Source organism: Ceratotherium simum, chromosome 25, assembly GCF_057802395.1.
Source record: "Ceratotherium simum simum isolate JZ-2026a chromosome 25, ASM5780239v1, whole genome shotgun sequence".
NCBI classification, from domain to species: Eukaryota; Metazoa; Chordata; class Mammalia; order Perissodactyla; family Rhinocerotidae; genus Ceratotherium; species Ceratotherium simum.
Genome location: NC_141924.1, coordinates 31,920,066 through 31,933,769, shown reverse-complemented (window position 1 = coordinate 31,933,769; position 13,704 = coordinate 31,920,066). Strand labels below are relative to the sequence as shown.

Here is a 13,704-nt window from a genome sequence, read left to right as displayed (position 1 = left end):
TCTTCCTCAGCAAAAAGAGGAGGATTGGCATGGATGTTAGCTCAGGGCTGATCTTCCTCATAAATAAAATTAAAATAAAATAAAATTAAATTAAATTAAAATAAAATAAAATAATAAAATAAAATAAATAAAATAAAATAAGATAGTGATAAGAAAAGAGTTTGTAACCAAATGGTGCCAATTTGTCACCAGAGACTCCACAGAAGAAACAGGATTTTAAAGAAACTTGTGAATAAGGAGAAGGTGGTATCTTGGCCAGCTAGAAATTCATTCTGAGCAGGAGGGGCTAGAGCCTGGGAGAAATTTCCTGGCGCTAAAGAAATGAAGGGGATGTGAACGTCAGATAAGTGGAGAGTGGAGGAGGTGGCTGGGAAGAAGCTGGTTTCTACCTGTCCTCCAAAGCAGGACACAGGGTCCCTCTCCTCTGGACACTACATTATACAATCCCTGCAGATGCTCTCTGTACATGTGTTTTTTGCCTTTGGAGGGGTTGAAGGTGAGGATGGTGGTTTGTAGCTTATCCTACCCCCTTTTATTTTTAATTAAATACATCAAAAATACATTAGCACCAATAAAACAGGCTTCTCTTCGCCCTGACTTCGATCAACAAAGGATAGTCCTTCCTTTGTCAGGGCTCAAATGACATCTAACCAGATTATTAATTTTAAGACTGTTAAGAAAATATATAATTTCTATTGAGACATTAATAGATTTCTAACTCGCTAATTCAATACTACCCAACCTCCTTTTAAAACTTCTAGAGAGTGTGTCACCAAGATGGATATTACATTAGTCAACAGTGACTAATGGATCAGCAGACATGGAATGTCTGTAGGCGTTTGAGAAGTTAACTGACCTACTATTTAATTCCTTAAAATGTATTGGTACTCATTCGAGAGAACGAGGAAATTCTTGAACTTCATTCTAGAAAAACTGGTCCACATGTCCTTGAGAGTAGCCCAAGTTATATAACATGAGTTCTTTAACTTGGAATCTATGGAGTTCCTGAAACTGTATGTAAAATTGTATGTTTATATGCACGGTCATAGGGTAATTTGTTCAGCCAAACAGGTCCATGAACTATGCAGTTTTGTTTTTTGTGTTTTTTTTTGGTGAGGAAGATCAGCCCTGAGCTAACATCCATGCCAATCCTCCTCTTTTTGCTGAGGAAGACTGGCCCTGAGTTAACATCTATGGCCAATCCTCCTCCTTTTTTTTCCCCCTTTTCTCCCCAAAGCCCCAGTAGATAGTTGTACGTCATAGTTGCACATCCCTCTAGTTGCTGTGTGTGGGATGCAGCCTCAGCACAGCCGGACAAGCGGTGCGTCGCTGCGCGCAGGGATCTGAACCCGTGCGCGCAGGGATCTGAACCCGGCCGCCAGTAGCGGAGAGGACGCACTTAACTGTTAAGCCACTATGCAAAGTTTTAAAGTGCTTTCATAAGAAACCAAAATTTTCATTTGGATATTTCTTATCATTTGAATATACATTCTATAAAAACACATTTCTGGCCCTCAGGGTTCTGAGACCAGAGTAGGCACTATTCCACGTCCTGTAAGAAACAAATACTCGCAAGGGGTACCCTGAAGCCAGCAGCTTTTCAATGGAAGAGGGAAGCAGTAAAAAGCAGTGGAAGTAAGACTGCCCAGCCAGTACAGAGTCCTGAAGTCTGCGGCCCATTCTGCAACCACTCAGCTATGTAACCTTGTGAAACTCACAACCACCCCAGTCACCATTTCTATTTGGATAATGACAGATTTTGGACTGCATTCAGAACTAAAACTTTCTTAGACTCATAAAAAAAAAACTGGCAATCTCTGAGTTTGCTTGGTGGGATTTTGTGTTTACATACTGAAGGTGAAGTTCAAGGCAATAAGCAAAACATTTATGTTTTTCTAAGTGTTGGTCAGCATCAGAAAAAAACCCATCTGTCGACCGCAGTAACAAGATTCATTCCTGCAACTGCTAAGAGACAAAAAGCAGATGAAAGAAGTATTAAAAGATTTAAGTATGCCATGGAGCATGCTAATTATTTCTTGGGTCATTTACCATTTATATGCCCAGACTTCTCTCCTGGGATCTCCACCCATAAGTACAACTTTCTAGGGGCGTCTCCTCTTGGATATCCCGCAGGCACCTCCGACTCTGAACTTGTCCAAATCTAAACTCATCATCTTCCTCCCCAAACTGCAGCTTCTCCAGCGTTCCTTTTCTCAGTAAACAGTTTCTCAAGCCAGAAACCTAGGAGTCATGCTTGATCCCTCTTTCTCCTCCACTGCCCCACCTTCCAATCCAACATCAGGTCCCGTCTCTTCAAACTACAATGAGCCCTCCTGTCTTCCATTCTCCCCAAGCAACAAAAGTAATCTTTAAATATTAAATCAAATTTTTCGTATTAAAACCCTTAGGTGGTTTTACATTTCCCTTGGGAAAAATTCTGACCTCCTTACGAGGTCCTCCCGGGTCTGCCCTCTTGTCTCTTCACCTTCATCACCCACTCTGTTGGCACCACACCCCTCTTCTCTCAAGTCCCTGCTCTTGCCTCAGGTGTTTCCTCACAGGCTGTTCCCTCCGCCTCAAACACTACCCCTTACTTTTTCTCTAGTTTAAACTACCTGAAAGGATTTTACTCATCCTTTAAGTCTCTGCTCCGTGTCACTTCCTCAGGAAAAGCCTTCCTGAACTCCCCTGGGAGGGGTTAGCTCCCCAGTAGGTGTTCTTAGAGTAGCTCATATTCACATTTACATCACACTTACAACCACGTGTTGTTTGCTTCCCCAATAGAATGTAAGCTCCAAGAAGAGAGAAAGGGCATCTGTCTTATCACCCCTGTATCCCCAGACACCGTGCATGGAGCTGAGTAGGTCCTCAGTAAACATTTAGGGTATTAAAAAAAAAAACTTTTTAGGGGAATTGGACTAACTGAATATTATAGTCAACGAGAGGTGGTGTCTAAAATCTTTGCAATTTGTTGCACAACATGAATGTACTTAATGCCACTGAACCGTATACTTAAAAGTGGTTAAAATGGTAAATTTTATATTATATATATTTTACCACAATAAAGAAAAATCTTTGCAATTCAGATGGCTAAAGATCACTTGTAACACTACGCAACAACTGAAAATTAAAAGCCGATTTTCCACCTAAAAATTAGTCCTGGAAACAAGTAATGTTGCAAAAGTTGTCTTGAGCTTCTACTTATTTTTGACTAAGGACACCATAAAGAAACACAATTTATCCCACAATATACATCATTTTAAAAAATACAGAGCTACAATAATTTTAACTTTTAGAAAAATTCTTTTGCCACTAAAAAGAGATAACAATTCTCACCTACATATATATTTTTTAAATGATAAATGTTTTCTTCATTACTGATTAAAGAAAAATTGCTTGTTAAGAAAAACCAGAAAATACAGTAAGTAGAAAAAGTCCATAGTTCCATCACCCAAACAAAATCACACAATATTTTGTGTAAGATGGGTACTTGATCTCCTGTTCATGTACAGGTCTTTTATATTATAATCATGGGTTCTGAATTTTGCCCTCCTCCTTCACACATAAACATGTTTTCATGTCATTACTTGCATATACTCCCCTTTTCACGGCTACATAATAATCTAAATTTATTTAATCAGTTTTCTTTATTTGGGAAAGTTGGTTATTTACAATTTCTCACCACTATAAATTATATTGAAAGCAATATCTTTGAATACAAAGTTTTTCCTTTGAATACAAAAGAGTATTCATTGAGGATAAATTTCCAGTTGTGGAATCGCTATAACAAAGACTTCTAATATATTTTGCAAATTGATTTCTAAAAAGACTATACTAATTTATATTTTAAAAGCATGAATATATTTCCCAATAGATGGCATATTGTAAAAATATTTCTGTGAATTAAGATGCATGGTCATGAACAATGGTTAGTCTAGAGAACACAGCTATTCATTTCTTCTTACACTAACGGGCACCATCCCTGTGCCACACAGAGTAAGTCTGGGTTCCCGGAACAAGCTCATAGTAAGTACTGGGCACAGAGACAGACACAGAATTTTAATTACTTAAGCACATGGCATAAATTTAAAATTCAAATACTCAAACAATTGCCCTGCTGAGCCTCTGTATTCATTTAAACATATTGTGTATGCAATGGGAGGAAGACCAGTGTCACTTGGACTATCTTTAATGTTTAGTTATTTAATTCATCTACAATGTTTATAAATGTACCACGCGCAATAAAGATCCAACTTTACATTTTTCCAAATAAGATCCAATTATCTTAACTACATTGTAAATAGTCCATCCACTTCCCCGCTGATTGGAAATGTCATTTTTATCATAAAACATATGGGTCTGCTTTCAGGCTTTCTATTACCTATTTTCCTAATCCTGTACCACTATCACCATATTTTAATTTCTATAGTTTTATACTGTGTTCTGAAAGCTAGTTGGACAAGTTTCTTCTAAGTTTTTTCTTGTTATTTTTTTCTTGGCTATTCTGGCACATTTAAGTCCTCCATATGAATTCTGAAACTGGCTTGTCAGGCTCCACTAAATTTCTTCAGCAGAACTCCAGTTCCAGAGAGGGGGAATAATGGTTATCAGACCCACTCCCCAACCATAAACAGTTTTACAACTGGGCAAAATATATGAAGCAACTTTTTTTAGACACTGGACAAGAAACAGCACAGGGCTGTGAATCTTGTGAGATGGAAACAAATGCGATGAGCACCAAATCCAAATGAGATTTCTACCTGGGAGCACTTTCCAGATCATGGCACTAGGACGTAGAGCCCAAGGAGACAGCAGCAGTCTCGATGGGCAGAGAAAACAGAAATCACAATTTGGAACTTCTTAAGGGATGGAATTTTGAGGGTAGGGTATGAGAGAGGAGCTATGAAGAGCAGAAACCCCCAAAAAATCTGCCTACGGGTCCCCTTGAGTCTTTGATCAATACAAAGCTGCTTACGCACAGGGCAACAAGGCTTGTCAAGGAACAATTACTAGGAGACTGTGAGCTGAACAAAGATTACAGAGGTTACATAGTAGTGAGAGATGTTCAAGTTCTGAGCAGACTTTGCTGAACACTCCAGGCATTCAGTTGAGGCCCTAGAAAGGCCAGTAGTCCTATAGCCCAACAGTAAAGGCTATTCTAGATCTACCCTAAGAAGTCTAAATCCAAGCCACAAAAGAATCTACCAGGACAAGCAGAAATTTAACTGCTTACAAGAACAAAATTCATGGGGGCCGGCCCGGTGGCGCAAGCGGTTAAGTGCGCGGGCTCCGCTGCAGTGGCCCCGAACCGGGTTCCCCAGTTTGGATCCCAGGCGCGCACCGACGCACTGCTTCATCGAGCCATGCTGTGGCGGCATCCCATATAAAGTAGAGGAAGATGGGCACGGATGTTAGCTCAGGGCCAATCTTCCTCAGCAAAAAGAGGATTGGCATCAGATGTTAGCTCAGGGCTGATCTTCCTCACAAAAAAAAAAAAGAACAAAATTCAACACTTTTTAGAAGATGATAGAGTAATCTATGATCTCACTTAGCAATGACTGGGCATACAATAAAAAAATCACAAGACATACAAAGAAACAATAAAATTTGACCCAGATATGACATAGATGTTGGAATTAGCAGACAAGGACTTTAAAAGTTATTATAAATATGTTCAAGGATTTAAAGGAAAATATGGGCATAATGAGCAAACAAATGGGGAATCTCATCAGAGAAATGGATAAACTTACATAGACTGGACAGTGCAGGGAAAAAAAACCCAGTGAACTTGAAGACAGGCCAACAGAAACTACACAAACTGAAGCACAAACAGAAAAAAGTTTGAGACAATGAACAAAGTCTCAATAAACTATGAGATAATATCAAGTGGTCAAACATATGTGAATTTGGAGTCCCAGAAAGAGATGAGAAAGAAATTAGGGCAGAAAAATATATGAAGAAAAGACAAAATTTTTCCAAATATGACGAAAATATCAATCCATAGATCCACATAGTTCAGTGAACTACAAAGCCATACCTAGGCTCATCATGGTCAAATTGCTAAAAACAAAAGATTAAGAAAAAAATTTTAGGGGGCTGGCCCGGTGGTGCAAGCAGTTAGGTGCACGCGTTCCACTGTGGCGGCCCAGGGTTTGCCGGTTCGGATCCCGGGCACGCACCCACGCACCACTTGTCAAGCCATGCTTTGGCAGAGTCCCATGTAAAGTAGAGGAAGATGGGCATGGACGGTAGCCCAGGGCCAGTCTTCCTCAGCAAAAAGAAAAAAGAAAAAAATCTTAGAGCAGCAAAGAAAAAATGACTGCTACCTTCACATAAAAAAATGCAAAGCAGAAGACAGTGGAATGACATCTTTAAAGTGCTAAAAGAAAACTTATCCACTGAACTAGAATTCTATATCTCAGCAAAAATATCCTTTAAAAAGGATAAACAGGGCTGGCCCCGTGGCTTGGCGGTTGGGTGTGCGCACTCCGCTGCTGGCGGCCCAGGTTCGGATCCCGGGTGTGCACCAACCCGCCGCTTCTCTGGCTGTGCTGAGGCCGCGTCCCACGTACAGCAGCCGGAAGGATGTGCAGCTATGACATACAACTATCTACCGGGGCTTTGGGGGGGAAAAAAAATAAATAAAATCTTAAAAAAAAAAGGATAAACAGAAAGCTGAGAGAATTCATCACCAGGAGACCTGCACTATAAGAAATAGTAAATGAAGCTTTTTAGGCTGAAGGGAAATGATACCAGATGGAAACTTGAATTTACACAAAGGAAGAAAGAGTGCTGGAAAACATAAATATGGGGGTAAATATAAAAGACTTTTTTTTCTTATTTTCTTTATATATATACATATATATATATATATATATTTTTTTTTTGTGAGGAAGATCAGCCCTGAGCTAACATCCATGCTAATCCTCCTCTTTTTGCTGAGGAAGACTGGCTCTGAGCTAACATCTATTGCCAATCCTCCTCCTTTTTTTTTCCCCAAAGCCCCAGTAGATAGTTGTATGTCATAGGTGCACATCCTTCTAGTTGCTGTATGTGGGACGCGGCCTCAGCATGGCAGAAGAAGTGGTGCGTTGGTGCGCGCCTGGGATCAGAACCCAGGCCGCCAGTAGCGGAGCGCACGCACTTAACCACTGAGCCACAGGGCCGCCCTCTTATTTTCTTTAAAAGAAAATGTTGCTTACTGTATTGTGGACTTATACCATATGTAGAAGTAAAACTGTCAAGAGGTGGGTAAATGGAGACATTTTTGTAAGTTCTAACATTAGAACTTTTATAAGTTCTAACATTATATATGAAATGGCATACATTTAATTCAAGAGTGGACCATGATATGTTAAGGATGTATATTGTAACCTTTAGAGGTTACCACTAAACAAAACAATATGACAAATAAAGCTAATAAGCCAATAGAGAAGATAAAATGGGATACTAAGAAATACTCAATCCAAAAGAAAAGAAAAAGAAATAAACAAACGGGACAAATAAAAAACACAGAGTAAGATGGTAGACTTAAATCTAACCATAAGACTAGTTACATAAACTTAAATGGACTAAGCACTGCAATTAAAAGGCAGAGATTTTCAGACCCAAGTACTTGAAATAAAGTTACCCTCTGCTAGTTAAATACATAAAATGCATTCAATGGATGATAGTAGCTCCCTGTAGAAGCAACCCCAAACACTTTACAAAGGGGTACCTTCTAAGGGGAGCAGACTAAGGCCCAGAGAAGTTATGTCATATTCCCAGGATCACATGCTAGTGAGCCCATGCTCTTAACTCCCCCATGCTGTCTCCCTGCTGAAACTAATCAACTCTGCTGCACCACCTAAAAGATACTATGTCAACAGAGAGGAGGTGTCCAGCAACCACGAGGGGCAAGAGCAAGAGCAGCCAGCATGTCTCCAGCCTGGCCCCGGGGAGAGAGCACCTGACCAGCAGAACTGATCATGCAGTTTCCCTGGCAGGTATGTATATGTGGAGGAGATGGGCCCATCTCACTATCCTAACCTGAGAAAACAATCCATCAAGATTTTTCTCAACAAATTCTTGCTTTAGTTCCAGGGCCACTGAGCCCTTATTCTGACTTTGTTGGCAAAGGAAGAAGGCCTTGACTGAGGCAGGCAAATGTTCCAGTTCCTTTGAAAACTAGCATCGTCCTTGTAAATAAGTAAACTGGTGTCTGGTTTATGTTTCAGACTCTCCTACATTTATTAAGCATGACTCAGTTCCCCCTAAGCATTCTCACCTCCTGGTAAAGAGTGAAAACAGGACTTCTGGTCCTTCAGACCTTTGGAAGCAAGTCTGGACTAGGATGACCTCATCAAGTCTAAATTCTCACAGGAAGTTGCACAAACACTCTGAAAGGCTGGGCCTGAATGGTCAACTGGGCCCTCTCAACTCTCTTGGTCTCTACAGCAAGATGAGCCAAGAAAAAAGATTATAATAAATGTGTGAATCTCCAAGTATGCTGTAGAGCACAAACATGGCAAGTTGCTACGAAGATGAAATCTTTATTCATTAAATTTAACCAAATTACTTATCAAAGAACATTCCTCCAGAGAGGCCGCTGCAGAATTTCACATGAATCACTCCCTCCAAACAACTGATTTGAAAACAACTGATTAAAAAAAAATACCCTTAGAACCACAAGGTACCAGTGAGATAAAGGCATTCCATTAAGACCAGCTGTGCTGTGTATAAAAATTATCAATCTAAACAAAGATAGACCAAAACGGAAAAAGAAAGCAGTGAAGCCACATAAACATTCTCCATGCACAATACGCGTGTACAGTACTCCTGAATTTATATAAAAAATCCAGAAAATGACTCTTCCCTGAAAGAGACCGTGAAAACTCTCACCAAAGCTATCTGCACATTAGAGGTCAACCTTTCATTGATTCATTCAGCCCCCATTTTTGCACAACTCCTCTGAGCTTTCCCCACCCTACAACTAACACTTGACAATGCTTCTCACACTGTATCTGATGCTATCTCAAACACTCTCCCCTGACACCAGCCTTCCAGCTCCCTCACTTCATTAACTGTCACTGTAGTAGAGATGCCTTCCCTGACCGCCATATGCAAACGAGCACCTCCCAACCCCATCACTCTCTGTCTTGTTACCCTACAGTATTTTTCTGCAGAGCAAATACCACTGAGACAGGGCCGCTCCAGCACATACATAACATACAGAGGGACCCTGGGGGAGGGCTGGTTCCTCAGGGAGAACTCAGGCACCATTATCAGGAAACAGGGAATGGATGCTAGGCAGACAAAAGTGCAGAGTTTGACCATGGCTTTCTTCTCTCAAATTGATAAAGGAGAACAACACTTCCAGAGGCTCACCCCCCAATTCCTGAGTTTCTCCCTAACTGATGGTGCCCAGCTGGTGGAATAGCAGTCTTATTGCATCCCTCAATCCTAAACACCTCAAACTTGTATTTATCATCCTCACAACAGTCCACTTTGAGAAGCCTCACTACCCTCCCTTTCCACAGAGGCTGAGAGCTGTGAACTATCTTGACTAAGGGTAATGAGATGGTGCAGGTAGGCATAGGAATCTCGGACTATCTCGTGCCAACCCTCTAACTGCAAAGTCATGCTGGTAGAACAGATCAGTTATAAAGAAGAGCTCAGAAATGATCATGCTTCTTCCCGGTTCCAAGCCCTCCACTGTCTCCCTATCATCTGTAGGATGAAGTCTAAAGTCTTCGTAGCACCAGCACCCTGAGCCTTCCCTGCCTCCTACACCTTGTCCCACTTTACTTCCTGTGCCGGGCCACGGCTGAATAGTTAACCTTCCCAGAGCACACCGCGTTCCGTCAGGCCACAGTGCTTACTCCTGCGGATTCCCTCTGTGGAAGGTTTGCCGCTCCCTTTCCGTCTGACAATACACTGCTGCCTCCTCTTCCCCTTCCCGTCCCTCAGTTCTGGGCCTGGAATGTCTTCCTTGACTTTTCCTCACACAAGTCTAGTTCAATGCCCCACTCACACACTCCTATATCATCTTTGTATCATTTTCCCATACGACACACCACTTTATAATTATTTGGTATCTATTTTTTTCCATTGAACTATAAAAGCTCCTTGAGGTTAAGACTATCTTTCATCTCTATATGCTTAATACCCAGCACAGATATGTGGTACACAGCAGGGGGTTATGCTAATTAAAGGAATATTTTGAAGACCAAAATTTTACATTATTGGTGACCCTGCAACCCTTCATAAGTTCTTCTGTCTTACATTAGTATTATCTTTTTTTTTTACATTTATATTATAGATAGATGATTCAAGATAAGGGCAAGAAATAATGTATATCCTAGAATTTACTATAGGAAAAATTTCCTCTTATCTGAACAACTTGATAGGATTCCTTTTTGTTAGAAAATGAAAATATGTCAGCCACCATCATTCCATTCATATCTTGGTTACAGGAAACTCAGGCTAAACATCATGCTGAATTTGCACTACCCAAGGTTACATGGTTCTAGATAGAGTTGTCTCCCATGCTCTCCAGTGACGGATGTATACATAGGTATGACAGTGATTATAAACCACCTTAAATTATTTTAGGAAAGAAATAGAGGCACAGAGGACACACTGGATAAATAACAGCTATTATTATTAGGCAGATTGCACATGAAACATTCTGTCTTGATTAGTTAAATCAATATTCAATGTTTTTGCTTATGATGAGCTCCCTGACAGAGGTAACAAAAATCAGTCTCTTTGCCAAACATATCCAGAGTTGGCACAGAGTGGGCGCTAAATAACTGTCTCCATCACCTGGCCCAGTCTCTTGGACCCCTGTCTGTTCTCTTGGCCTGATCTCCTAGATGATAGACTTCTGCCTCCTCTTCTTATTTACAACATTATTTTCTAAATACAAATGATTTGACCAGTCTCTTGGGACTATCACACATGTCACCTCCTTAGGTGGGAAAAAATTATCAACTCAAGTTACACAATATCTTTAAAATTTAAATAAGAGGGCCGGCCCTGTGGCTTAGCGGTTAAGTGCGCGCGCTCCGCTGCTGGCAACCCGGGTTCGGATCCTGGGCGTGCACCAGTGCACCGCTTCTCCGGCCATGCTGGGGCCGCGTCCCACATACAGCGGCTAGAAGGATGTGCAACTATGACATACAACTATCTACTGGGGCTTTGGGGGAAAAATTAAAAAAAAAAAAAAAATTAAATAAGAATGAGACGTTCAATAACGGTGATGAGAATGATGGCTAAGATTTATCTAATGATCACTCTGCGGGAGGCATGATTCTAAGTGCTCCATGTAAACTTATGCATTTAAATACCTTGACAACCTACGTGGCAGGTTACTATTATCATCATTCTACTTTTACAGGTAAGAAAAACGAGGCACTGAGAAGTTACGTAACCTCCCCAAAGGTCACACAGCTGGGAAGTGGCAGGGCTGGGATTTTAACCTATATACTTAGGTCTCGGGTGCATGTTCTTAACCACATAGCTATGTGGCATATATAGAAATAATACTGATATGGCCAGAGACAAAAGTAACTGAGACCTTTAGAAGAAAAAACCTACTGACTAAAAGTATGGTCTTCAGTCTACCTTTTTTTATTCTTCTTAGAATCAACACCTCCTGAGCAATAGCGTCCCATTGGAGCATAACTATGGTTAACAGAGGGCAGTTCTTGTGAGAACTGTCCTCTCTCTCCACCACCAGAACACGTGGCTGGGATGACCCCTCCTCCCTGGCCGGGGTAGCTGGTCTCAGTCAGGTGCCTGGCTGAGCTGAGAGGACCACAGTATCTCACCACCTGGTGAAAGGATGGGCACAGGGCCCAAGCTGAGAGTCACCCCCGGGTACTTTCCTAACCAGAGCTGGGGAAGGTTTTCCTGTCCAGTCACAAAACTGTGAGGACTTCAGCCTACAGCTGGCAGCAACCTTAGTACCAGGAAGTTTGGGAGAATAAAGCCGGCGCGTAGAAAGGTCCACAGAGAGACTGAGAGCAGTGGAGTCCCTGGTTCTAGTCTCCCCCTCCCCACTCCAAGATTATCAAACACATCAGCCAATTAACCACCTTGAGGGGAGAAAAAAAAATTTCTTTGGGTTTCTGTCACTTTCAGCTAGATGAGTTCTAACTTTAACTCTTAAACTCAGTCTCCTCATCTGCAAAATGGGGAAAATAAAATAACAGCCAGTTCTGATGGGAAGACGAGATACATATTTTAAGTACTTTAGCAGTGTGTCTTAGGAACAGAAAGGGCTCCATGGCTGTTAGCTGACAGTCAATAACACGTACAATAGCACTCATCCCAACAGACTGCTGCCAAAGATTATGCAGTCATTCTTGGTTCCTCTCTTTCCGTCACATCCAACATGACAGCAGGAACTGATGGTTGTAACTTCAAACTATATCTAGAATCCAACCACTTCTCGAAATCTCCACTGCCACCTCCCTCGTCCAAGCCGAGGCTTGAACTACTCCAAAAGCCTCCTAACAACGGCCCCCTGCTTCTGCCCTGACTTTTTTTTTTGTGAGGAAGCTCAGCCCTGTGATAACATCTATGCCAATCCTCCTCTTTTTTGCTGAGGAAGACCGGCCCTAGGCTAACATCTGGGCCCATCTTCCTCCACTTTATATGGGACGCCGCCTCAGCGTGGCCTGACAAGCGGTGCATCGGTGCGTGCCCAGGATCCAAACCCGGGCCGCCAGCAGCGGAGCGCACGCACTTAAGCACTACGCCATGGGGCCAGCCCTGCCCTGACTTTTGACAGTCTCTCCTCTACACAGCAGTCAGAGCAGTCCCATTCACGTGCAAGCCAGAGAGACAAACACGCTCCAGTGGCATCTCATCTCACACAGGGTGTACGTCAGAGCTGTTCCTGGCCCCGGCCTCCGTCTGAGCCTCCCTCACTCCTTCCCCGCCCTCTGCTCCCCACCAGCCTCCTTGCTTGCCCTCAGATAGCCACCAGGCTCCCACCTCAGGGCTTTTACACTTGTTTCCTCTATCTAGGACATTCCTTTCCCAAATATCTTCAAGCCTCACTCCCTCCTCTCCTTAGGTCTCTGCTCAAAGGCCACCCTCTTTGTGAGGCAGTCGCTGCACACCCTGTTCAAAATTGCACCCCCTCTTCCCAACAAGCTCTGTTTTTCTACAGAACACTTACTACCATCTGACCTACTATATCTATTTTCCTATTTGTGTATTGTCTCTCTCTCCTCTCTAGAACGTAAGCTTCAGGACAGCAAGGGTTTTTGACTGTTTTGTTTACTATTGTTCCCAGCACATAGCAGGCACACAATAAATATTTGCTCAATGAATGAATAAATGAATTTGCCCCTAATCTCCTTTTCTGGGAGTTGGGGGGCAAACATCGACAAACATGGGCAGGAAAAAAAACGTGGAAATCTGCTTATGAAACCTTTTGCACTTACTTGGCACAGCGTACCCAGTGTGTATGTCGGTACAAGGAATATAAGAAGCGCTGGCGATACATGTTCCATACTTTGATGGATTTGTCTTCAGAAGCTGTAGCCAGAAACTGGCCATCAGCTGAAAAGTCCACACTTCGAACTGGAGCTGTATGAGCTTTAAATTCAGAGGATTTCCCTCTCCTGGAAATAAACAATTTAAAATTTATAACATTTGATTTCATTTCTAACCAATATCTAATCAGTATACAGACTTCGAAACATATAA

At 41.9% G+C, this 13,704-nt stretch overlaps 1 protein-coding gene across 3 annotated transcripts in view; it reads right to left on the bottom strand.

Annotated features, from left to right (window-relative positions):
* POC1B (POC1 centriolar protein B) overlaps nt 1-13,704 on the bottom strand; it is a 94,298-nt gene that overhangs the window by 54,778 nt on the left and 25,816 nt on the right. For all 3 annotated transcript variants that reach the window (XM_004417936.2, XM_087449119.1, XM_087449120.1), the window contains exon 4: nt 13,440-13,619. In XM_004417936.2, coding sequence (XP_004417993.1) covers nt 13,440-13,619 — 180 coding nt within the window. The remainder of the gene's footprint in view (nt 1-13,439; nt 13,620-13,704) is intronic.